General features: G+C 36.8%; 1 protein-coding gene across 10 annotated transcripts in view; it reads left to right on the plus strand.

Moving 5' to 3' along the window:
* The window catches only part of CEP83 (centrosomal protein 83), a 124,072-nt gene that overhangs the window by 37,127 nt on the left and 60,007 nt on the right, over nucleotides 1–26,938 (plus strand). For all 10 annotated transcript variants that reach the window (XM_086712652.1, XM_086712645.1, XM_086712649.1 and 7 more), the window contains 3 exons: nucleotides 318–468; nucleotides 9,732–9,824; nucleotides 11,933–12,064. In XM_086712652.1, the coding sequence (XP_086568778.1) occupies nucleotides 318–468; nucleotides 9,732–9,824; nucleotides 11,933–12,064 (376 nt within the window). The remainder of the gene's footprint in view (nucleotides 1–317; nucleotides 469–9,731; nucleotides 9,825–11,932; nucleotides 12,065–26,938) is intronic.

A 26,938-nucleotide genomic window follows, 5' to 3' on the forward strand; every position in this document is an offset into this window, starting at 1 on the left:
AGAATCCCAAGCAGGCTCCACAGTTAGTGCAGAGCATGACACGAAGTTCATACCCATGAACCGTGAGATCATACCCTGAGCTGAAATCAAGAGTCAGATGCTTAACCAACTGAGCCACCAGGCGCCCCTTAAGTAAAATTATATTTATAAACTACAGTGTTAATAATTAAGTGAAACTCTATAAAGAAAAGATGTTTGTGAATTTAACGGAATAAGGTCTTGTTCTGTAGTGTTGGTTGATTTTACATAAAGTAAGGTCATTAGAAAGTAAAGGATATCCTTAAAATTGAGTTTGTTTTTTTTTTTTTTTAAATCAGGTTGCAAGATGAGTACATAAAGTCACAAAATGAACTCAAGCGCCTATTAAATGAAAAGCAAACTCACCAGGAAAAATTTCAGCTGCTGCTTGAAGAGCTACGAGGGGAATTAGTAGAGAAAACTAAAGACTTAGAAGAAATGAAACTGCAGGTAAGAAGATATATTTCAGTGAGTACTATTGGGAAGAAATTTCCTCTGCACCTCAAAGTATTTCTAAGCTGGACTAAGAATCCAATGGATATGAGACAAATTAACAAAAGAAAATCAAATTTAGTTTGGTAAGTATTCAGAATCCACACACACAGAATTCCAAAGGCAGGCAACAGGATGCTTATGTGACATCCTGAGCTAGGGAGACCCATAAAGTCTGGGGATACAGGGGAAAGAAGATCATTATCAGGATGGTGAGAGGAGATGTTTGGAAGACAAAGGTTGCCCTGTTAAGTGGTCAAATTTATTAACAGAGGAACCTCTGTTAATAGCTCTCCTCTTGGTATAGGTTCTCCTTTCCAATTAAATTTAGGCAGTTGAGGGAGAAGTAAAGAGCTTTTCCTGAATCTGTGGGGTTTTGATTACTTTGAAGTCAAAATAATCTTCATGCCAACTGGCCCATCTTGGGGAAGCCTGCCCTTTGTGCCTATGGTACAAAAGTAGTCAGATACTGGTAAATTTGGTGAGTTCTGCCTGTATTCTTAATGAGTATTTTGCTATATTTCCAGGTGGTATAATTTAATATTCTTTCATATATTCTAGAATGTTAGCTACCACATAGGGTTTAACCATGAAGCTGTTATTTTATGCAAATTTGTATTAAATTATCTGTTCTGATTTAGGTATTGTGCTATTCAGAATAATTAGGGGAAAGACTGGTTTGAATTGATAAATATTCAGAGTTAAAGAGTATTTTTTAAAGTTTTACTAATTTTCCTTTAAGTATAATGACTGAAACTGAGCTGATAGGTTTTTTTAAGGTTTTATTTTTTATTAAAAATTATTTTTATTATTAAGGTATAGTTCACAAGACTGATGGTTATTTTTAAGGGGCCACTTAAAAGACTATGAAAACAATATGGGCACATAATTTATGTGTGTAATGGAAGGTAAATGGTGTTTCTAAAGCAAAAAATAGTTGATCCTGAAGTAGTGATTATAGTTTCATTTCTCATTTGCCTAGAAAATAGACCAGAGCCAAACTTAACTATAGCACCAGTCAAACTTACCATAAATTTCAAATTAGTAGATATTAGCAGTGATAATTCTCCTGTATTCATTTAATCTCTAAGTGACACCAACTGTGTATTTCTGTTTATCAAGTGCTTGGCACAAATAATAAGGTATTTTTAATACTGGAAGTGTAAGTTGATAGAGTAAAAAGCTACCTTTCATCTAGTAAGTATGGCGTTATCACCCAATTCATGGATTTCTTTGACAGCAGTGTTAAAAGTTGGTCATTCAGGGGCGCCTGGGTGGCGCAGTCGGTTAAGCGTCCGACTTCAGCCAGGTCACGATCTCGCGGTCCGGGAGTTCGAGCCCCGCGTCAGGCTCTGGGCTGATGGCTCAGAGCCTGGAGCCTGTTTCCGATTCTGTGTCTCCCTCTCTCTCTGCCCCTCCCCCGTTCATGCTCTGTCTCTGTCTGTCCCATAAATAAATAAAAACGTTGAAAAAAAAAATTAAAAAAAAAAAAATAAAAGTTGGTCATTCAGTGTCTTGAAATCTTCCGTTGTTGGAAACACCACCATTAAGCTTGGGTTGGAGCCTCTCCTGTGCTGTTTCATTCCTAGGTATATTTGGGACATTTAAACAAATAAAAACCTCAGAAATAGGAGTTGAGTAGGGAAATGTAATTCAAGCCTATAGAACTGGTGGATTAATTTGTTCTGCAATAGTCAGAGACCTACGTAAATGAGAATCCGTGAGCACTGAACCCAAGGAATTCAAAGTATTCTTTAGGCATTGCAGATATAATTACTCTGTTTCTTCAGAGTAACTTCTAGACATGCTATTTGTACCAAGTGCATACAAACAATAAGCTTAAGAAGACTGGAGTGTTTATATTAGTATCGGATAAAATAGACTTCTAGACAAAAAGAGTGTCACTTAAGATAAAAAGGTCGTTTTTATAACCAAAAATGGGTCAATTCACCAATGAGATGATGGCCTTCAACAAACAGTGGTTTTTATGCCTTCGTTTTGTCATGTAAAGAGGGTAAAAGTTGTTAACTAACAGGTTGTTGTGAAGACTAATAACATGTAGATTTTTAGTACAATGTCTGACAGAATAGATAGATACTCATAAATGATGGCTATTTTTACTCTATTTGAATGCAGCCTCCGTAGGGCAGGAGCTTTTTTCAGTGTGTCTCCAGTGCTCAAGTATATTTATATTTGTATTTATATATTTTATAGTAGCAAATATTTGTCAAATGAATGACATGAGTAAATAGAACAAATGAATGAATTGGAAATGTTCTGTTCATATATAATACAATGTTCTTCTCTCATATGTACCTAAAGCTTAAGCATCTTAGATAATTCTCTCATTTTTTCCTGTCTGTCATGAGTTAAATTGTGTCTGCCAAAAAGGTATGTTGAATTTCTAATGCTCGGTACCTCAGAATGTGACCTTGTTTGAAAATAGAGTCTTTGCAGATGTAATTAGTTAAGATGAGGTCATACTGAAGGATGATGGGTCCTTAATCCAGTATGACTGGTGTCTTTAGAAGAAGTGGAGAACAGACACAAAGACAGAAACATGGGTGAGGGCAGCGGGGGAGGTGGGGAGAATAATCCTATAGTGACAGAAGCAGAGATCCAAGTGCTGCAACTGCCAAGGAATGGCCAGGATCACCAGCACTCCGCCAGGAGCTAGAGTGATGCAAAGAAGGATCCTTCCCTACAGTTTTCAGAGGGAGTGTGGCCTTGCTGGCACCTTGATTTTGGACTTCTAGCCTGTGAGACAATAAGTTTCTGTTGTTTTAAGATACCTAGTTTGTGGTATTTTGTTATGGTAGCTCTAGGAAACTAACACACTATCCAAAGCAGAATTCCTTTTTAGAACATTTGTGACACAGGGATTTTTATTCTCTGCTTCATTGCTTTCAGTGCAAGAGAACCCAGTGAATGTTTAAAGTGATCCAGTTCCATTTATGGATTGGAGTGTGTTAAATATTTTCCCTCTCATGTTGAAATGAAATCATCCTCCCTGTGGTCTCTCTGTTGGTTCTTGTGCTATTCCTTGGATCTGCACAAAATAACTTAGGACATTTCTCCATGTGATAACTTCCCAGATGTTCATTGGCAAATATAATTTATCTGGTAAAGTTTCTGTTTTTCAAGATAAACATAACTGGTTTCTATATGATATGTATCTGGCAAAAATAAGCTAAAGAAAGATCTCTCTATATATTTATATACACATGTTGAAGCAATGTAGCTGTTTGCTTTATGGATGTTTGCAATTTGTACAAATTGTGGGTTGAATAAAGTCAATTCAACAAAGTAGAATCAGCAAGAAATATTTTAATAAATGTTTATGAAAGGTGATTTTCAGAATAAACATGTATTATCTTGTCTACCTGCAGAATGCCTTTTCTGAGTTAAGATTTAATACCCCTTTGGCTTTTATAGAAAAGTGATAGAAAAGACAGAATATTTCTGTCTCATTGGTGTAGTTGTAGTGAATGGGAATAGTAATAGTGTCGGACTTTTAGGATGACTGTAAAGATGAAATGAGACAATGCATAGGAAGTGTTGGTACAGTGCTTTGATATAATAAGTACTTAGAACATGTTAGCTATTGTTATTGTTATGTACCATGTTAGCCAAACCTTTTTTTTTAATATGAGTTATTTGATATATTTTCTGATACAAATTTTAAAAGTTACTTTACCAGAAATGTATGTGCTTTCTTTATGCTGCCAGGCAATTGCAACTTTATAAGCCAGTTTTTTCCCATTTTATTTGGCTGCTAGGAAGCTCAGCAAAATTCATTATTCAGTTTGTCATTAACTTGTTAAGAACCTCTGGCACAGCAATATTTGCCTTCTTAAGTTAAAGCATTCTTTGGAAAATAATTGGTCTGTTTTTTATCAACATAACAAGTGTTGGTATAATACAGATTTAATATAGGTAATGACACATTTTTGTTAAATTTCTTTTGAGACAAGTGGTGGCAGTATTCCATTAGAAGTCTAAGACACAGCATACTTTCCTCCTAAAATAGCATGGGGAAAACTCTCTAACTCTATGTGTGTTTTCGTGGGGGGAGGGAGGAGGATAGATTTTTTTTTTTTTTTTTTTTTTTAGTGTGTGTGCTTGTTTTTTAGAAGATTCTTAAGAGATAAAAAAAAATCTTACAGAGACTTTTATCAGAGAGCTTATAGATCATAAGACTCTTGTGTAGTTACCAACTTCGGTGTTCTTTTCTCTTTTGTGTAGATCCATATTTCCATTTGTATTATTTTTCTACTTTCTTAAAGATTTTCTTTAACGTTTCTTATAGTACAGATCTATTGGTGAGAATTTTTTTCAGCTCTTATATATCAAAAAATAATTGATTTTAAAGGTATTTTTGCTGAGTATTGATTTCTAGGTTGACTGTCTCCCTAGTACTTTAAAGGTATTGCTCTCTCTTTTCACAGATATTTTTTCACATAAGAAATTTGCTGTCATTCTTATCTTTGTTCTGTGTATGCAGTGAGTCTTTTTTTTCTTGGCTGCTCTTAAGATTTTCTCTTTATTGCTGAATTTATTTTTTTAAGTAGGCTCCACACCCAATGTGGGGCTTGAAGCACGACTGATTTTAAGAGTTGCATGCTCTACTGACTGAGCCAGCCAGGCCCTCCTCTTTATTGCTGATATTGAGCAATTTGATTGACCTGCCTTGTACTTCATCTTTCTGGTACTTAGGATCTTAGGATTTATTGAGCTTCTTTGGTCTATGGGCTTACAGTTTTTATCACATATAGAAAATTGTTGTACTTTACTTCAGAAAAAAGTTTTTTCTGCCTTCTTTGATCTCCTTGGTGATCCCATTATTAGGCTACTTAAAGTTCTACCATAGTTCACTCTCAGTTCATTTATTTTCAATCTTTTTTGTCTCCTTGTTGCATTTTGGATAGATTCTGTTGTCATGTCTTCAAGTTCACTGATCTGTTTTCTTCTGCAGTGTCTAAGCAGCCATTAATCCCGTATGGTGTATTTTCATTTCAGAAATTGTAGTTTTTAATCTGAAGTCCAATTTTGATCTTTTTCATACCTTCCTTATATCTACTTAACATGTTCAATATTTTCTCTTTGAACATATGGAATTCAATTATAATAACTTTTAATGTCTTTGCTAATTCTCAAATTTGTATCACTTCTGAGTTAGTTTTGGTTGGTTGATTTTCTTGTTTATTGTGGGTAATATTTTCCTGCTTCTTTGCATGTCTGATAAATTTTTTTGGATGCTAGACATTGTTAATTTTATTTTGAATACTAGATGGCTTTGTGTTCTGGTAAAATACTCTTGAGCTTTGTTCTGGGACAAACTCTGGGACAAAAACTGTTCTGGGACAGTTACTTGGAAGCAGTTTCATCTTTCTGAGTCTTGCTTTTTTTTTTTTTTTCAACGTTTATTTATTTTTGGGACAGAGAGAGACAGAGCATGAACGGGGGAGGGGCAGAGAGAGAGGGAGACACAGAATCGGAAACAGGCTCCAGGCTCTGAGCCATCAACCCAGAGCCTGACGCGGGGCTCGAACTCCCGGACCGCGAGATCGTGACCTGGCTGAAGTCGGACGCTTAACCGACTGCCCCACCGAGGCGCCCCTCTGAGTCTTGCTTTTAAGATTGGTTGAGAGCAGGTTAATGTTTAGTGCTCCTTATTTGTCAATACTGAGAACCTTCTCAGTACTCATTTCTCAGTGGAATGAAGTTTTTCAGCCTGACTTTTGGGAAAAACAACTATTCATACCTCTGTGTGAGTTCAGATTACTTATCCATCTAATTCTTTCAGATTGTTCTTTTCCTGGCCCTAATTAAATATTTTCTTTACTTGCATGTGCTGATTGGGGTACTCTACTGAATGAGTCAACAGGGACCTTTTGCAGGTCTTCATAATTTTGTGTGCCACCCTCTTTTCTGGTACCCTGTTTTGTGACTCTTGCCACACTGCTCCTTCTGGATTCTCAGTTCCATTTGCTTAGGTCAGAGAGTCCATCAGACATCGCCTGGGTATCTCTTCCTGTGGCTGGCAGCATTCTCAAAGCTTACTTTCTTTGTTGTTTGTCTCTCAGAGATCTCTGTTGCTTTATTAGGCCCATTGTCTTGAAAACGGATTTTTGTCTCTTCTTTTATTCTAGCAGGAGAATAAATCTGATTTCTTTTATGCCATCTGTTGGAAGTGGAAGCACTTTTATTTCTTTTTTTTAAATTTTTTTTTTTCAACGTTTATTTATTTTTGGGACAGAGAGAGACAGAGCATGAACGGGCGAGGGGCAGAGAGAGAGGGAGACACAGAATCGGAAACAGGCTCCAGGCTCTGAGCCATCAGCCCAGAGCCTGACGCAGGGCTCGAACTCCCGGACCGCGAGATCGTGACCTGGCTGAAGTCGGACGCTTAACCGACTGCGCCACCCAGGCACCCCTAGCACTTTTATTTCTAATTAACCTTTAATTACAGAAGTCTCAAACAAGCCCTGAGGTAGAGAGGGTGGTTGTATTGCATCCTCACATACCCATCACCCACCATCAATAATTTCAATAATTACCATCTCTCAACCAGTCTTGTTTTATCTTCTGACATCCCTGCTCTGTCCTTGAACCACTCTGGATTATTTTGACACAAATCATATTATCTCAACTCAAAATATTTTAGTATGTATCTTTATTACATCCCAAGGCAGTTTCTCCTTTAAAAGCATAGTCATCATGCCATTATCATACCTAAAAGTACTTATTCCTTAATATCTTATTTATATTGCATCTTTGTTGACATTTCCCTCATTTTCCCACAGTTTTGCTTGCTTAAAGTTGATTTTTTTGAAACAGGAATCAAATAAGGCTTATCTATTATTACTCTGTTCCTTTTAATTACCACCTCTTCTCAGTTTGGACTCCTGATGCTATTACCCAGACTCTTGACATCATAAACCAGATTGTAACAAGAGCTTTCTATCTGGTTTCCCAACTCCATTCACTGAAATTGTTTTCCCCCCATAGTTACCAGTTTTCTCCTGCCAAAGGTTTTGATCCATTTTGCTTCTTCCTAAAATGTAGATATGGTGATGCCATTCTTAAGCTTGAATACCTTCAGTGAATAACCAAGGCACAGAGACATATGTATAGCATGCCTTTCTTTATGTAAAAATTAAAAGTTGTGTGTGTGTATATATTTGTATATTATTTCAAGAAGAATACATAAAAATTAGCAATGATAGCTTCTTTTTTTTTTTTTAATGTTTATTTATTTTTGAGACAGAGAGAGACAGAGCATGAACGGGGGAGGAGCAGAGAGAGAGACGGAGACACAGAATCTGAAGCAGGCTCCGGGCTCTGAGCTGTCAGCCCAGAGTCTGACGCGGGGCTCGAACTCACGGACCATGAGACCGTGACCTGGGCTGAAGTCGGACACTTAACCGGCTGAGCCACCCAGGTGCCCCTAGCAATGATAGCTTCTTAAGAGGGAAACTGGATGACTGAAGTAAAAAAGACTTAGGTTTTTAATATTTTTTGTTTCAATTATTTTATTTATGTAATTATATTCATTTTAAGTAAAAAACATTTTTTTTTTAAAAGTACTACTGAATACTGAGTAAATTATAAGAGTGTAAACCTCATACCTAGGAATTTTCTACTCTGCCTTCCCTTTTGTTCCTAGCCAGGGTGCAGCTCTGCTAGGTGGCATTTGGAAATGTTTCAACATGGCCTTGATCATCATAGTATCTAGAGAGTATTAATGCACAGGGATCCAGGATTCTAAATTGTCTATGGTGCTTAGTGTGGTTCAATTCAAAATGCCTTTAGCTTAACTTTGAGGATCATTTTCCTCCCCAAGGAATTTAAAATGTTATCCATTCTTAGTTTTTGTGTTCTATTGAAGCTTTAGTTTTCCTGTTCCTTTGATGTGCCACTATTTCTATACATAAAATCTTCTCTTTTTACCTGTTTGATGAGCTTATATTGGTTATTTTTGTAATTATTTGTATGCATAAGTTATTTTTCATATGAGAGTTTGAACTTCTTACAGAGTTAGAAATGTTTCCTGTGAGTTTTTGTGATCTTTAGAAAGTTAGGCTCTGTGTATACTTCAGTTTCTGTAAAAAAAAAAGGATGATAATATAGCTACATTGAGGATCATTGCAAGGTTTAAATAAATTGGTAAATGCATGTAAGGTATTTAGAACAGCATGTTATGTAGATTATATAATATATTGCAGAATGCTATGTATAGTAAGTATTCTGGAAAGTTTCTGGGCTGTGTGGAGTATTGATGAATAAATGAATGAATTAAACTGAGTATTATTCTTCATTTTCAGAGATTAATGTAAATATAAACTAGGTTTTTGTCTTATAACCAGTATTCGTTCATTCTTTCAAGAAATAATAATTGAGTGATCCTATGTGCCAGGCAGTAGTGTGTGGTGTTGGAAATACACCATGGTGAATAGGGATTGTGTTTGCCCTTACAGAGCTTACTTAAATACGTAATTACTTACTAAAATCTGAGTTCTATCAGAGAGCTATAATAGGGAGGAACCTTGTTTTGGTGGCCAGAGTAAAAATCAGCCTTTTCTGATTGAAAATAAGAAGTCTGAAGATAAAAAATAAAAATTAAAATTAAAAAAAAAAAATCTGAAGAGGGGCATCTAGGTGGCTCAGTTGGTTAAGTGTCCAACATTGGCTCAGGTCATGATCTCCTGGTTTGTGGGTTCGAGCCCTGTGCTGACAGCTCAGAGCCTGGAACCTGCTTTGGATTCTGTGTCTCCCTCTCTCTCTGTCCCTCCCCCACTCACTCTGTCTCTCAAAAAGAAATAAACTTAAAAAAAAAAAGTCTTAAGAATTCTCTGTGATATACCAAATTATTACACCTTTATTTTAATTGCTTTAGAAAATAGTTAGCTGTTGTATCATGCATGGTAACCTAGGCTGCCAACATAGTTATTCTCAACAGTCATAGTAATAATAGGGAGTATCTTTACCTCATGTTAATGGGATTTTTGACATCTCTGAGGCCCTGAAGTTGTGATCTTAAAGTATTGTTTCAAATAATGGTTCTATTTATGTAGTGATTACTGTAAAGTTAAGTATATTGCATAATTTCTATGAATTGAATTTTATTGTTTTATTTAGGTGTTGAAACTTGGTGAATTCTTGATTTTAATATTTGTGATTTCATATTTAGAATTGTTTTATATTTCTCTACATATTAGGTGTTAACTCCACAAAAGTTGGAACTGTTACGAGCCCAGATACAACAAGAATTAGAAACTCCAATGAGGGAACGTTTTAGGAATCTGGATGAAGTAAGTAATTTATATGGAAGGAACTGTGCATTTGTCTTTATGTGACTGATTAAAACCATTATCCCTCTTCTTAGAAGCCTTGCAGTAGCACCTCTTCTAACTTAAGAATCCTTACTTCTGGGCTGCACAAGATGAGGTCCCATAATCTGTCCTACTTCCTTTCCTCCATCCACTTTGGCTTCTTTGATGTTTCTTTGGCACTCCAGAAATGGAACAAATCAAGAATCTTTGTGTTAGCTCTTACTTGTGACATGAACAGTGTCCTTCCAGATATCTCTTGGCCAACTTCCTCCTCTCTTTTAAGTCTTTATTGAAATGTCACTTTCTCAATGAGGCCAACTTTGACTAGTATTTCCATTTAATTTTCTTCCTGCCTTTCCCATCACTTCTTAGACCTTTGGATCCCCATTTACCCTGCTCTACTTTTTATTTTTCTCTAGTACTAATCATGTTCTCATATGATGTATAATATTTATATTTTCTATATTACCATCTCTAGAATGTAAGTTGCATGAGAGAAGGAACCTTTATCTGTTTGGTTCATTGTATATTCCAAGTTCCTAGAATGGTTCCTGGCATACAGTAGGTGCTCAATTAATATTTGTGGAATGAAAGAGTATATTTCATGCAACCTCATAAAAATAAAAATTTGTTACAGTTTTCCTTTAGATTGAAAGGTTTCCTTCCTTTTATGAGATATTGGTATAATATGACTAAATGTTTAATCAATGGAATAGGAAAAGATGACGTATATTAAGTACTATGCTTGACAACTTATATATGCAACCTTATTTAACAAATAGACCAGGACTTATACATAACAAATGAATATTGTCCCCTTCCAGATGAATCTGTTTGGAAAGCTGTAGTTTAGTGATGCTGCATTGCACAGAAACAGTTGTAGAATCCACTTTTATAAATGGCTTATTGGCCTGATAAAGTTGTCTTTTGAATATCCTCCTGGTGGATAACCAAAGCATTACGGTTGAGAGGAGACTTAATTTTGGGATGTAAACAAAGCCACTTAGACTTAAAATAGGCAATCAAGTTAAGTAAAACCTTTAAAAAAAGTATGTTTCTAATAAAATCATGAAACCCATTTTCTTGGCTTGTAAACTGGCTTAGAGAAATCTTTCAGCTAAAGACTTACAGTGATCTGAGTATTTTAGGAGGCATTCTTATTACTTAATTACCTGATGAATGTTGAAATAGTATCTCCTTCGTCTTCTCTATTGCCTGAGTTGTTACTGGATTTAGAATACTGGCAACTTTTGTAGTGTTAGTAAGCAGAATTGGAAGCATACCAGAGAGTTGCATGTATTCCTGGTTAGAAAGGTTGGTACTACATATATTCTTTAGACTGGTGTGTTGAACTATCATTGTAATATTATATATAACACATATTGTATCTATATATAATTTATTATTGTTATTTTTTAGGCATGAGTGAGCATATGTGTATGAGCAGGGAGGGATAAAAGGAAAGAGAACCTTAAGCAGGCCTACGCCCAGTGTGGGTCCCTCCAAGGGGCTTGATCTCACAACCTGAGATCATGACTTGAGCCAAAATCAAGAGTCAGATCTTTAACCAACTGAGCCACCCAGGCGCTCCTATCATTGTACTATTTGATTGAACCTTAAGTTATTGTACTAAATATTCAAATAATCTTTTATCTACTTTGAATTCATCCTGTCTGGCTTTCAGGAGGCTATTTTCTATTTTACTGTAGAGTTAATTTTTAAAAATTAATTATGTTTTGAAAGGTGTACTACATTCTTAAATATTAGTTTTTTAAGCCCAGAGGTCAAAAGTGTTGATGTGCTATTCATTTTTATTATTATGAGAATCAGTGAGGAAATAAGGTTAATTGAATGATAATTTGCTTTATTGGCACTTTCTTAAGAATGTACTGATTCTGTATATAGGATTCTTGTCATAAAATTTTTTTTCAGGGTTTATTTATACTTATGTTAAGCTTATTTTTTACTTTTTAGAATAGCTTTCAATATAATGCACTTTAAAATTATATTTGCAAAAGCGATTTTTGGAGTAAGTACAAATTTCATTTATAAACTTGTCTGTCATAAATTGCAATCTTTTAATTTAGGAAGTGGAAAAGTATAGAACAGAATATAATAAACTCCGCTATGAACATACATTTCTTAAATCAGAATTTGAACACCAGAAAGAAGAATTTGCACGTCTTCTACAAGAAGAAAAAATAAAATGTGAATCAGAGGTGAGTGACTATACTAGTTTAAGTCATTATTATCCTTCTAGACAGTAAAATTTTGTTTTTTGTAAATCCAAGTTAGAGTTGATTGCATAATTAAGTTTCATTAATTAATGGTGAAGTATTTGGCATGATTTTCATCTGCTCTGTAGTAACAGTTTTGTGTGTGTGAACATTCTTTTTCGCTGTTAGATTTTCCTCTTTTTTTCCTCTATTTTGCCCCAGTCAATGCACATAGACAGTCCCTTTTCTCCCGTAGCCACAGAGACAGACTTCTTTTAACAAATATAGTTTGTTTATATCATTTTTTATGTGTCACTGTCCCCCTATACTTTTTGGGACCAAACCATATCCAGGAGAGTCCCGACTATCAGCCCATGTACCTTGTTTCTACTGAGAGAAATAAGGGATTTATACTTTATGGTGTGCCCATCACATTCAAGAAGTGAAATTTGTTCTTTCTGACATCTTCAACTGCGGAATTTTCTTTCTGCTGCCTACAGCATGTTCCCCTACTCTATCTCTATTGTTTGGGCAGCCTTTCTACTAATTTTGTGTTTTGTCTCCTAATTTTGCCAAAAACGAGATAATGTGTTTATCATTCTTTATGTAGTTTTTACATGATTTTTTTCAGGATGGAAAGAAATACCAATTTTCTCCTGCTATATTCAAATAAGATAATGCTGGTTGAATTTGTTAAAAAAAAAAAAAAAAAGCTTGATATCTGCAATTATGTGAAACATTCTGTGTACAAACACATCCGCATTATGTATTTATTTTGTTGTCTTTATTTGGAATTAAGAATTAGAATATACTTACCTTCCTTAACCAATTTCTAACTGGATCAGACTGATCTATTTTTAATCAATGAGCATACTGTTCCATGATTGTTTGATGTGTAAGAAGCTCTATGAACATTGGATCGTTTGAGTCCACTGATGATACAGTACTAGAAAACTAAATACTTATATAATAGCCTTTTTTATTAAAAAATTCTTTACAACTTTAAATGCTTTGTTCACATATAATCTTACTTCTGTTATAATAGTGAGATAGGACAGGACTGTATTATTTTATCCATTTAAAGTGAGGACACTTGAGGGGTGCCTGGCTGGCCTAGTCAGTAGAGCATGCGACTAAATAATAAAATCCAAAATAATAAATCTAAAATCTAAAATAAGAAAATCTAAAAAAAAAAAAAAGACACTTGAAGCACAAGATAAGCAACTTGAGCAAAGTCTCATAGAAGGTCAACAGCCAAGTTTACAGTAGAGCTCAGGCACCCCAACTATCAGCCCAGTTTTTAAAGTTTGAAATTACCAATGATTTGAAGTTGACAAACCAATTAGGAGCCATCCACCAACTAATTTTGTCAAGAGATCTGTCAATCTATACTCCTTATGATGATGAAAGGTTTTGCATCTGTAATTTTGACAGACCTAAAGGAATTACATTTAAAAATTTTCTTGTGGAAAATAGGAATTAAAGATTTCCAGCCTAAAATGTAGGTTTAGTGTATTGAAGAGTAACCACTGAGGTTAAGGATACTGGTGCTTTATGTTATACTCTGCATTTCAAATCGAATGTTGATGTTTATCTGGTAGTGATTATTTATATTCTCTATTTTCTTAGTTTTATTGTTTTTCTAAAGAATGAAACCTGCATCTGAAATCTGATGACTAATCTAGTTTTCACCCTTGAAAGGTCAAATAATATTCACTAAAATTTTCAAGGGGTCAGTGGTGTCATTAATTTTCCTAGTTTAAATGTCTTAGGACATTGTTAGAAATCTGAAGATAAACAGCTAGCTTAGAAGCCATAATTAACAGAGACTAGAAGAGTAAAACTTTCCAATAAGACCAAAGTACTTTCTACTTCCCAATTGATTATTCAGGGACAGTATTAATTAGTGGATAATTGGATATGCTCTTTCATTCCATCACTTTATACTCCAGTTTCTATATACAAGAATAGTAAAACCTAGTGATATGATTGTAGATCAGGAGACAGGAGTAAAACTTCAAAGTGAAGACGACTCTTGCCATCTTCCAATTTTACAATTTAAACTGGCATAAAATATATTAGTTTGTACTAAAAATAATTGGCTTTTCTTGCGTTAATTAAGGATTCACACAGTACCTATGCATTTTCACTTCTACAGGTAAAAGAAGTGACTGAATATTCTTTACTGTGTTGGTGCTTATATGAATAGGAAGATTCTGTTAGTGCTTTCATGAGAAGGCCTCCTGTGATTCACATTTCCCTCATGATATTCTGAATTAAAAAGAATCTATTAAAGTAGATGTCTTTATCTTATGAATAAGATAATGTCATGATTTTTCAATGCATTTGGCTGTAAGTACATACTAAGTCTGGACTACCTACAGATGCAATTCTGAAGTTGCCTATATAGGCATTGTTTAAAGTGATATGCTGTGTTTTCATTATGTTATTTTGTGTCTAATTTTATATTCTGCAAATAGTAATGAAGAACAATATAAAGGGTTTTAGGTACAGGTGATTATACTGGTTGACTGAAAGAGTGAAAGAAGCAAGAGTAATTCAGTGAGGAAGTATGATGTTGAGAGAGGGGCAGTGAGCACTGCATCATATAAAAAACTTTAGGGTGGCAATATACAATGACAGGTCCCTGAGATTTTTCCATCAGGCTCTCCAGACTGAGCTCTACCTTGGCTTTTATTGGGCTGATAAGATGCCCAATTTCCTGTGACAAAAAGAATTTTTCTGGGTCCCTATTACCACAGGCTATTTTTTTTCTTTTTTCTTTTTCTTTTTTGTTTTAAATCAAATTATTTTATTGTCAGTGTTAGATTTTCAGTGTAATTTATAATAGCATTCACAATAATACCCTATGTTTCATTTTTGGCAGATTTATACAATGTAGTCTTGGCTTTGGGAGTAGATTCCCGTGATTCAGAATCACTTATATACAACACCCAGTGCTCATCCCGATAAGTGCCCTCCTCAGTGCCCATCTCTCATTTTCCCTGCTCAACCCCCCACCTCAACCCCCCACCCCCATCAACCCTCAGTTTGTTCTCTATTTACGAGTCTCTTATGGTTTGCCTCCCTCTCTGTAACTTATTTTTCCTTCCCCTATGGTTTTCTATCAAGTTTCTCAAATTCCACATATGAGTAAAAAATAAGATATCTGTCTTTTTCTGACTTATTTCACTTAGCATAATACCTTCTAGTTCTATCCACATTAGATTTCATTCTTTTTCATTGCTGAGTAGTATTCCAGTGTGTGTGTGTGTGTGTGTGTGTGTGTGTGTGTGTGTGTGTGTGTACACCACATCTTTATCTATTCATCAGTTGATGGACATTTGGGCTCTTTCCATAATTTGGCTGTTGTTGAAAGCACTGGTATAAACATTGGGGTACATATGCCCCTATGAATCAGCACTCCTGTATCCATTGGGTAAATTCCTAGTGGTGCTATTGCTGGGTCATAGGGTAATTCTGTTTTTGATTTTTATAGGAATTCCATACTGTTTTCCAGAGTAGCTGCACCAGTTTACATTCCCACTGACAGTGCAAGAGGGTTCCTCTTTCTGCACATCCTTGCTAACATCTGTTGTTTCCTGAGTTGTTAATTTTAGCCACTCTGACCGGTGTGAGGCAGTATCTCAACATGATTTTGGTTTGTATTTCCCTGATAATGAGCAGTGATGAGCATCTTTTCATGTGTCTGTTAGCCATCTGGATATCTTCTTTGGAAAAGTGCCTATTCATGTCTTCTGCTCATTTCTTCACTGGATTATTTGTTTTTTGGGTGTTGAGTTTGGTAAGTTCTTTATACATTTTTGATACTAACCCTCTATCCAATATGTCATTTGCAATATTGTCTCCCATTCTTTTGGTTGCCTTTTAGTTTTATTGATTGTTTCCTTTGCTGTGCAGAAGCTTTTTATCTTGATGAGGTCCCAATAGTTCATTTTTGCCTTTATTTCCCTTGCCTTCAGAGGCATGTCTAGTAAGAAGTTGCTGCAGCCAAAGTCAAAGAGGTTGTTACCAGTTTTCTCCTCTAGGATTTTGATGCTTTCCTGTCTCACACTTAGGTCTTTCATCCATTTTGAGTTTATTTTTGTGTATGGTGTAAGAAAGTGGTCCAATTTCATTCTTCTGCCTGTTGCTGGCCAGTTCTCCCAGCACCATTTGCTGAAGAGACTGTCTTTTTTCCATTGGATACTCATTCCTGCTTTGTGGAAGATTAGTTGGCCATACCTTTGTGGGTCCATTTCTGGGTTCTCTATTCTATTCCATTGGTCAATGTGTCTGTTTTTGTACCAGTACCATACTGTCTTGATGATTGCAGCTTTGTAATATAGGCTAAAGTCCAGGATTGTGATGCCTCCAGCTTTGCTTTTTTTTTTCAAGATTACTTTGGCTATTCAGGGTCTTTTGTGGTTCCATACAAATTGTAGGATTGTTTGTTCTAGCTTGAGAAGAATGCTCTGCTATTTTGATTGGGATTGCATTGAATGTGTAGATTGCTTTGGGTAGTATCGACATTTTAACAGTATTTGTTCTTCCAATCCATGAGCATGGAATGTTTTTCCATTTCTTTGTGTCTTCTTCAATTTTTTTCGTAAGCTTTCTATAGTTTTCAGCATACAGATCTTTTACCTTTTTGGTTAGGTTTCTTCCTAGATATTTTATGGTTCTTGGTGTACTTGTAAATGGGATCGATTTCATGATAGCTCTTTCTGTTGCTTCATTATTGGTGTATAGAAATGAAACTAATTTCTGTACAATTGATTTTATATCCTGCGACTTGACTATATTCAGTATCAGTTCTAGCAATTTTTTGGTGGCGTCTTTCGGGTTTTCCATTTAGAGTATCATGTCATGTATGAAAAGTGAAAGTTTGATTTCTTTGCCAATTTGGATGCCTTTTATTTCATTTTGTTGTCTGATTGCTGAGACTAGCACTTCCAACACTACATTAAACAACAGTGGTAAGAGGGGACATCCCTGTCGTGTTCCTGATCTCAGGGGGAAAGCTTTCACTTCTTCCCCATCGAGGATATTATCTGTGGGCACTTCATATATGGCTTTTATGATGTTAAGGTATGTTCCTTCTATCCTGACTTTCTTGAGAGTTTTTATTAATTCTCAATAAAATTGTTGAATTTGATTTGCTAGTATCTTGTTGAGAATTTTTACACCCATTTCATCAGGGATATTGACCTGTAATTCTCCTTTTTAATGGGGTCTTTGAGAATGAAGGTAATGCTGGCTTCAGAGAATGAGTCTGGAGGCTTTCCTTCTGTTTCTATCTTTTGGAACAGCTTGAGAAGAATAGGTATTAACTCTGCTTTAAATGTCTGGTAGAATTCCCCTGGGAAGCAATCTGACCCAGGACTCTCTATTTGTTGGAAGATTTTTGATAACCAGTTCAACTTCTTTGCTGATTATGGGTCTGTTCAAATTTTCTATTTCTTCCCATTTGAGTTTTGGTAGTGTGTGAGTGCCTAGGAATTTGTCCATTTCTTCCAGATCGTCTAGTTTGTTGGCATATAATTTTTCATAGTATTCTCTAATAATTGTATTTCTGTGGTGTTGGGTCTGATCTCTCCTTTTTCATTCATGATTTTATCTGTTTGGGTCGTCACTCTTTTCTTTGTGAGGAGTCTGGCTAGGGGTTTATCAATTTTGTTTATACTTTCAAAGAACCAGCTCTCAGATTCATTGATGTGTTCTGTTTTTTTGGATTCTATATATTTTTAATTTCTGCTCTAATCTTTATTATTTTTCTTCTTCTGCTGGCTTTGGGTTTTCTTAGCTGCTCTGTTTCTAGTTCTTTTAGGTGTGAGGTTAGATTCTGTGTTGGGATCTTTCTTGCTTCTTGAGATAGGTCTGGATTGCAATATATTTTCCTCTTAGGACTGCCTTTGCTGCATCCCAAAGGGTTTGGACTCTTGTGTTATTTTCATTTGCTTCCATATATTTTATAATTTCTTTAATTTCCTGGTTGACCCATTCATTCTTTAGTAGGATATTCTGTAACCCCCATGTATTTGGAGGCTCTCCAAATTTTTTCTTTGGTGGATTTCAAGTTTCACAGCATTGTGATCTGAAAATATGCATGGTATGATCTCAGTCCTTTTACATTGGTTGAGGGCTGTTTTGTGACCCAGTATGTGATCTGTTTTGGAGAATGTTCCATGTGCACTTGAGAAGAATGTGTATTCTGCTGCTTTTGGATGAAAAGTTCTGAATATATCTGTTAAGTCCATCTGGTCCAGTGTATCATTCAACACTATTGTTTCCTTATTGATTTCCTGCCTAGATGATCTGTCTAGTGCTATAATTGGAGTATTAAAGTCACCTACAATTACAGTATTATTATCAATACGTTTGCTTATGTTTGTGATTTATATATTTGGGGTTTCCACGTTGGGGGCATAAACATTTACAATTGTTAGCTTTTCTTGATGGATAGACCCCTTAATTATGATATAATGCCCTTCTTCATTTCTTGTTAGTCTTTGGTTTAAAATCTAGTTTGTCTGATATAAGTATGGCTACTCTGGGTTTCTTTTGACATCCAGTAGCATTTTCCATCCCCTCACTTTGAATATTTACGTGTCCTCAGGTCTAAAATGAGTCCCTAACGGGTAGCATATAGATAGATCTTGGTTTTTTTTTTTTATCTGTTTTGATATCCTGTGTCTTTTGATTGGGTCATTTAGTCCATTTACAGTCAGAGTAATTATTGACAGTTAGGGATTTAGTGTCATTGTGTTATCTGTAGGTTTTTGTGCCTGTAGTGATGTCTCTGGTCCTTTGTGATCTTTGCTACTTTCCACTCACAGAGTTCCCCTCAGGATCTCCTGCAGGGCTGGTTTAGTAGTCATGAACTCCTTTAGTTTTTGTTTGTCTGGGAAAGCTTTTATCTCTCCTTCTATTCTGAATGACAGCCTTGCTGGATAAAGGATTCTTGGCTGCATATTTTTCCTATTTAGCGCATTGAATATTTCCTGCCACTCCCTTCTGGCCTGCCAAGTTTCAGTGGACAGGTCTGCTATTACCCTTATGTGTCTACCCTTGTAGGTTAAGGCCCATTTGTCCCTAGCTGCTTTCAGAATTCTCCCTTTATCTTTGTATTTTGCCAGTTTCACTATGATATATTGGTGATCAGTTTTTGTTGATTTTGAAGGGAGTTCTTCGTGGCTTCTGGCCTTGGATGTCTGCTTCCTTCCTCAGATTAGGGAAGTTCTCAGCTATAATTTGTTCAAATAAACTTTCTGTCCCCTTGTGTCTCTCTTCTTCTTCTGGAACTCCTATGATAGGGATATTACTATGTTTTCATTGAATCACTTAGGTCTCTAATTCTCCCCTTGTGGTCTAATAATTTCCTGTCCCTCTTTTTCTCAGCTTCATCATTTTCCATAATTTTATCTTCTACTTCACCTATTCTCCCCTCTGCTTCTTCCATCCTTGCTGTCACTGCATCTAGTTTATTTTGCATCTCTTTTACAGCATTTTTTTCTTTTTTTTCTTAATTTTTTAATGTTTGTTTATTTTTGAGAGAGAGAGAGAGGCAGATTCTGGAATAGTGCCACCTCCTTCCCACAGTACTCAAGGGAAGGTATTCCTCTCTCCCAGAGCGCCCGCCTTTCTGCTGAGATCGCTACCGAGCCTCAGGGCTGGCTCCCCTCCCCCCAAGGCACATGAGTGTGCACATAGCTCTGGTCCGGAGAAAGTTGCACAGCTCTGAAAACGCCCATCTTCACTCCTAAGGCTGTTTGCAAGGTAGAAACTGGCTCTCTCTTATTTATTTTTGAGAGAGAGAGACAGATCGTGAGTGGGAGAGGGGCAGAGAGAGAGGGAGACACAGAATTGGAAGCAGGCTCCAGGCTCTGAACTGTCAGCAGAGAGCCCCACACTGGGCTCCAACTCAAGAACCGTGGGGTCATGACCTGAGTCGAAGTGGGATGCTTAACTGACTGAGCCACTCGGGTGCCCCCATTTACAGCATTTCTTAAATTTTTTTTTTTTTTTTTAACATTTATTCATTTTTGAGAGTGAGAGAGACAGAGCACAAGTGGGGGAGGGGCCAAGAGAAGGAGACACAGAATCCGAAGTAGGCTCCAGGCTCCGAGCTGTCAGCACAGAGCCGGACGCGGGGGCCTGAACTCCTGGACCACGAGATCATGACCTGAGCCGAAGTCAGACGCTCAACTGACTGAGCCACCCAGGCGCCCCTTTACAGCATTTCTTAATTCACCGTGACTACTACTTAGGTCTTTTATTTCTGCAGCAATTGATTCTCTGCTGTCTTCTATGCTTTTTTCAAGCCGAGCTATTAGTCTTATGGCTATTATTCTAAATTCATGTTCACATATATTGTTTATATCTGTTTTTGAGCAACTCTCTGGCTGTTACTTCTTCCTGGAATTTTTTTTTTTTTTTGAGGAGAATTCTTTGGTTTCATCATTTTGGCTGGTTTTCTGTCTTTTACATGTTTTAATACCTTGTTGTGCGTCCTGCACCTGTGAGTACTACTATATTAAAAAGGGGTCATACACTGTCCAGGGCCTGGCACTTTAGGAAGTGTTTTTGGAGTGTGTCACATGCACTTTGTTGTTGTGTCTCTGGTTGCTTGATCTCCCTTTTCATAGAGGTGGTTTTGACCTTCCACCAGGTGTGCTGTGATTTGTTCGTTGAAGTAACCCTGGAAAAAATGATAAAAGGGGTGGGGGGTTGAAGAGGCCTTATCCCATACAAAGAGAGAAATGAGAGGGGCAAGAAAAAAAGACCAGGTAGAGAATCAAAGAAACTATAATGCTTAATTTAGAGAGAGAGAGAGAGGAAAATAAAGAAAAAAGGAGATACGGAAAAGGTGTAAAAAGAATAGAGTAAGAATGCCTGACTAAACAAACAACCAGAACAGAGAAAGAAGAAGAAGAAAAAAAAATACATACAAATAAAAAGAATTGACCAAAAATCAGATTAGAAAATGCAAAACTGCAGGGCAGTTGTCTGTTGGTGCTTTGGACCCGGTGGCTGTGCTGGTCTGGAGGAGAGGCTGTCTGCTTCTGTCAGTCTCACTCCATAGATAAGCAGTTACCAGGTATGGAGGGGCAGGGTTTGGTGTAAGTGGGTCCTGCCTCCACTGGGGTCTGCCATCCTGTTCCCTGAAACCCCACCATGTTGGTGATGAGGAGAAAAATGACCACACCCCAGTTTCTCCTCCCCGGCCCAGATATCTCAAACCATGCTGTTCAGGCAGCCCTCCCAGAGCCGCACAGCCAGCTGGCTTGTCCTGGGCCACAGTCTTCTTTGCCTCCTAGGTGCTTGGCTGAGACTCAAACCTGATATCTTTAAGGATTCTGCTCTTCACGGGCCGGATTCTGAAATAATGCCACTCTGCCCAGTCATCAAGGGGCCTCTGGCTGGCACCTGCAGGGTCTTTTGTCCTTGGAGGGGCAATATACCCCCTTCCCACAGTACTCAAGGGAAGGTACTGCTCTCTCCCAGTGCATCTCCCCTTTCCACTGAGATCACTATGGAGCCTCAGGGCCGGCATCCCTCCCTGCCATGTGCACATAGCTCTGGTCCAGAGAAAGTCGCACAACTCTGAAAACTCCCATCTTCGCTCCTGAGGCTTTTGCAAGGTAGAAACTGGCTCTCTCCGGACCTTTTGTTCTCTGGTGCATGGTCTGGAGAGGTTTTTCTCTTGTCCAATTACAGCCCCACACTTCCACACCCTTTCTCTTCCTTTTGTCTCTCCACCGAAGGGGTTTCCCCCACTCTGTGACTGAGACACTTGTTTTATCTCTCCCAGTTCGCAAACACACAGCTCTGTCCTACCAAGCTGTCTCTGTACACCTGTGGATAGGTTTTCGTCAGTCTGTATCCTGGATTCCTGGAATTCCAAGTGTTCTGACTGCAATACTGCTGTATTTGAGGGAGGGGGGAAATTCTGGTTTCCCTACTTCTCTGCCTTCTTGACTCCTGGCCTCTTTTTTTCTTTTTTTTAAATGTTCATTTATTTATTTTGTGCATGCGAGAGAATGAGTAGGGGAGGGGCAGGGAGAGAGAGAGAGAGAGAGAGAATCCCAAGCAAGCTCTGTGCTGTCAGTGTAGAGTCCATGTGGGGCTCGATCTCACAAACCATGAAATCATGACCTGAGCTGAAATCAAGAGTTGGGCATCTAACCCACTGAGCCACCCAGGGTGCCCCCACAGGCTATTTTTTTTTCTTACAACACTGGTAGTACAGAACTGACAGTGATTTGTTTTGTTCTTTATCCTGACACATGTATCTTAAAACACTTCTTTTTTGTCATGGTATGTTCTGAAGTCCTAGTTGGCCCATATGGCTCCTTTATCTAAAATATTCCAAGTTCTCTAACCTGGAGCCTTCTCAGATTACTATGAACCATGTTACAATAGGCAAAAATCTCCCAAATTAAAACTAAATTACCTCACAGTGGGAATTCTCTGGGATTGACTTTTACAACATTTTAGAAGGGCTTTGTGAAATTTTACTCATTAAAATTCTCTGTGTGGATGCAGTTTAGAATATCTCAAAAACTAAACTTTTTATATCTAAAATTTTTAATGTCTAAGATGTTTATTTAATGTGACGTTGAGAACTGACTGAACTGAACTGTGTGCCTTAGTGTTCTCATCTGTAAAATGGTGTTAACTGTAGCTCCTATCTCATGGAGCTGTGAGATTTAATAAATTACGACCTGTAAAGTGCTTAGATGAGTACCTAGTGCCTAGCACAGTAAATTCCAGCTATTGTCATCGTTTGAATTTGCATGTACTCACATCTTTTGAGTCCTTTAGCATGCTGGAGTTTCAGTGTCAGGTCTGTACTTGAAACCATGTAAATAGTTCCAAGGCATCTCTCATTTTACTTCCTGCGCCTCCCACCTTCATCTCACTCCTAGCACTCTGACTGCTCTGCTTTGCAGGCACTCTGTGTCCTTACAGCATGTGTTTTGTTATCCCTATTCTCTTGTTCAGTCTGAGTAAAATTATTTAAAAAAAATTTTTTTTAATGTTTATTATTAGAGAGAGCAAGCAGGGGAGAGGCAGAGAGAGATGGAGACACAGAATCGGAAGCAGGCTTCAGGCTTTGAGCTGCCAGCGCAGAGCCTGGTGCGGGGCTCAAACCCACAGACTGCGAGATCATGACCCGGGCTGAAGTCGGCTGCCCAACCGACTGAGCCAACCAGGCACCCCAGAGTAAAATTATTTTTAAGACATAGTGAACATCAGCTCTTTTCCCTACAGTTCTTGAACCTCATTCCCTAATCTTTCTGTAACTGTGTCTGGAGATAAGTACATAGTTCTGAGAATTGCTTTTTCCCTGTGACTATCTTTCTCTTACTAGGAGAAAGTAGGGGTATAAGGAAAGGAAACCATAACATCCAAAATTGGATTAAAATATGAGCTTCAGATTTGTAAATAATTTAAGTGTTACTTTCTTAGTAAAAAAATAAATGACAAAATGTTTTTGTATTCCATCACTAATTCGGGAAAAATTAATTCTAGTACATAAAGGGGAAGAGGAGAAACTTAGAATTGTAGAAATATAAAAAGGTGAACTAACTTGATTTTAAAAACTGAGATCTAAGAACCTGAAACTTCACGTGCAAAATATTTACCATAATGCCTGACACACAGTAAATGCTCAAATTAATGGTATTATTACTGTTAGTACCTGGCAACATTAATCATAGTACTAATTATCAAAATAAATGTAGCAGATATTTTAAAATAGATTTCAGATTTGTAAATGACAAACTGTAGAATTTGAAGAAGTGAAATACATAGAGGGAAGATGTAAATTCATACTTTATTGAGAGTCATTTTATATACTTATTTGAATTCTGTCATATGTAGGAATTAGATAATCATTGTTCCCATTTTATAAGTGAGGAAACACTCATTTATGAGAAAACATTCATGAAGCAATGAGAGACTAGTCCAAGGTTATAAAGCTAGTAGGTGGTAGAACCATGATTCAGATCTAGGTAGTCTGGGAGTTTCTGTTTCTGGCCATAATAGGGACTGAATTTTTCTTAAGACCTTCACTAAAAACTGACACAGAATATAGGAAACAGTGGTGTGCAGACTGGAAAGCATGTAGTACAAGGCAGTGATCCCTGAAGGAAGGAAAAAAATGAAATAATCTCTACAATTGGCCCATATTATGTCCATCAGAGTGGAAAGGCTTTAATGCATGGTGCATTGAGTAGAAGATTCAGAAGGGTTTTACTTCAGTAGTGAAGCCAAATTAGCCCCACACTAAAGGGTACTCTGGTTCTCCCTAACAAGTGTAAAAGCAAGGTCTAAAAGTATTAAACTATTTCTAAGTAACCTAAAAGCGTAACACAATGAAGATTTTAAAGTATGTAAAGGAATCCAAAAGTATCTAGTACTGAAACAAACAAACAAAACCCCATAAAATTCACAATGTCTGACATCTAATAAAAAATGACTGGGCAGCCCAGATTGGTTCATAAGTTATGGGTTCCTAATAAAACATTTAAGGAAGAAATTATGTCAGGTCTCTGCAGTCTTTTACAGAAAATAAAGTCAGAGGTAATATTTCTTAACTCATTCTGAGAGGCCAGATACCTAATACCTAACCTAATACCTAAACCAACCTAATACCCAATATCTAAATCAAAGACAACAAAACAAAAACTATAGACCACTGTCTCTCATGAACAAAGATTTCAAGAATCCTGAACAAAATATTAACAAATCAAATACAATACTGTATAAAAAGAATAACACACTGGGAACAAGTATGTTGTTTTAAATTTTTTTTTATTTTTTAACGTTTATTTATTTTTGAGACAGAGACAGAGCATGAATGGGGGAGGGTCAGAGAGAGAGGGAGACACAGAATCCGAAGCAGGCTCCAGGCTCCGAGCTGTCAGCACAGAGCCTGATGCGGGGCTCGAACTCACGGACCGTGAGATCATGACCTGAGCCGAAGTCAGACGCTTAACCGACTGAGCCACCCAGGCGCCCCAACAAGTAGGTTTTATGCCAGCCATGGAAACCTGGCTGAACATTACAAAATGAATTAATGTAATTTGTCACATCAACAGGCCAAAAAAGAAAAATCAAATGATTGTATCAGTTGATGCAGAAAGAACATTTGACAGAATCCAGCATCCACTCATGATAAAAACTCTCAGCAAACTAGGAAGAGAGGGGAACTACCTTAACTTGTTAAAGAACATCTACAAAAACCCTACTGCTAACATCATACTTAATGATGAGAAACTTAGAGCTTTCCCACTGAGGAAACAATGAGGCAAGGATATCCTTTTACCACTCCTTTTCAGTACTGGGAGTCTTATTCAATACAGTAAGACAAGAAAAGAAAAGACTTACAAATTTGGTAGAAATAAAACTTTTTTCGATTATCTATGTAGAAAATCTGAAACAGTGAACAAAAAACTCTTGAAAACTAGTAAGCAGTTACAGTGAAGTTGCAGGATAATGTACAAAAGACCATCACTTTCTGTGTAATAGGAATGATGAGGTAGAATTTGAAATGAAAAACACAGTATCACTTGTGTTAGCATCCCCCAAAGGGAAATACTTAGATATAAACCTGAAAAAAATGTAGAAGATCTATATGAAGAAAACTAAAAAACTGGTGAACAAAATTAAAGAACTACATAAATGGATAGTGGATAGGAAGACAATGTCAGCATGTCTGTTCTTCCCAACCTGGTCTATAAATTCAGTGCAATCCCAGTCAAAATGTCAGCAAGTTATTTTGTTGATCTCAACAAACTGCTCTTGACGTTTATAGAGAGAAACAAAAGACCCAAAATAGCCAACACAATATTAAAGAGCAAGGTCAGAAGACTGACACTGTCTGACATCAGGATTTACTATAAAGCTGTTATAATTAAGACTGTGTCCTACTGGCAGAAGAATAGACAAACAGATCCATAGAACAGACCAGAGAGTCTAGATACAGACCCATACAGATAGAGCCATTTGGTCTTTGATAAGGAAGAAAAGGCAGAATGGAGAAAAAGTCTTTTCAACAAGTGGTACTAAAACAACTGTAAATGCACATGCAAAAAAAAAAAAAAAAAATCTAGACACAGACCATACACCTTTCACAAAAGTAACTAAAAGTAGTTCTACTTTTAGACCTAAATATAAAACTTAAAATTATCAAACTACCAGAGGATAATATAGGGGAAAACTTAGATGACCTTAGGTTTGGTGATGACATTTTAGATACAATACCAAAAAACATGATATATGAAAGGAGTAATTGGGAAGTTAGACTTTATTAAAAATAAAACATCTGTGAAAGACATTGTAAGGAGATTAAGAAGAGAAGCCATTGACTGGTAGAAAATATTTGCTAAAGGAACACATGATAAAGGACTGTTATTCAGATTATACCAAGAATTAATAAAACTCCACAATAAGAAAAAAACCTAGTTTAAAAATAGGCCAAGCACTTTAATAGACCTTTCACTGGAGAAGATATACACATGCAAAATAAGTGTATGAAAAGATGTTAAACAATGTATGTTATTAGCAAATTGCAAATTAAAACAAGATACCACAAGACACTCATGAGAATGGCCAGATCCAAAACACTGGTGATACTAATTGCTGGTGACAATGTGGAGCAAAAGGACTTGCCAGCATTACTGGTGGGAATGCAAAATGGTCCAGCAACTTTAGAAGACAGTTTGACAGTTTCTTACAAAACTAAACATAATCTTACCGTGAGTTGCAGCAGCCATTCTTCTTGATAGTTACTTAAAAGAATTGAGAATTTATTTCTGTACGACCACCTGTGCACAGTTGTTTCTAGCAGCTTTATTCCTACTTGCC

This window comes from Puma concolor, chromosome B4 (assembly GCF_028749965.1).
Source record: "Puma concolor isolate L17-30 chromosome B4, mPumCon1.1.hap2, whole genome shotgun sequence".
Lineage (NCBI taxonomy): Eukaryota > Metazoa > Chordata > Mammalia > Carnivora > Felidae > Puma > Puma concolor.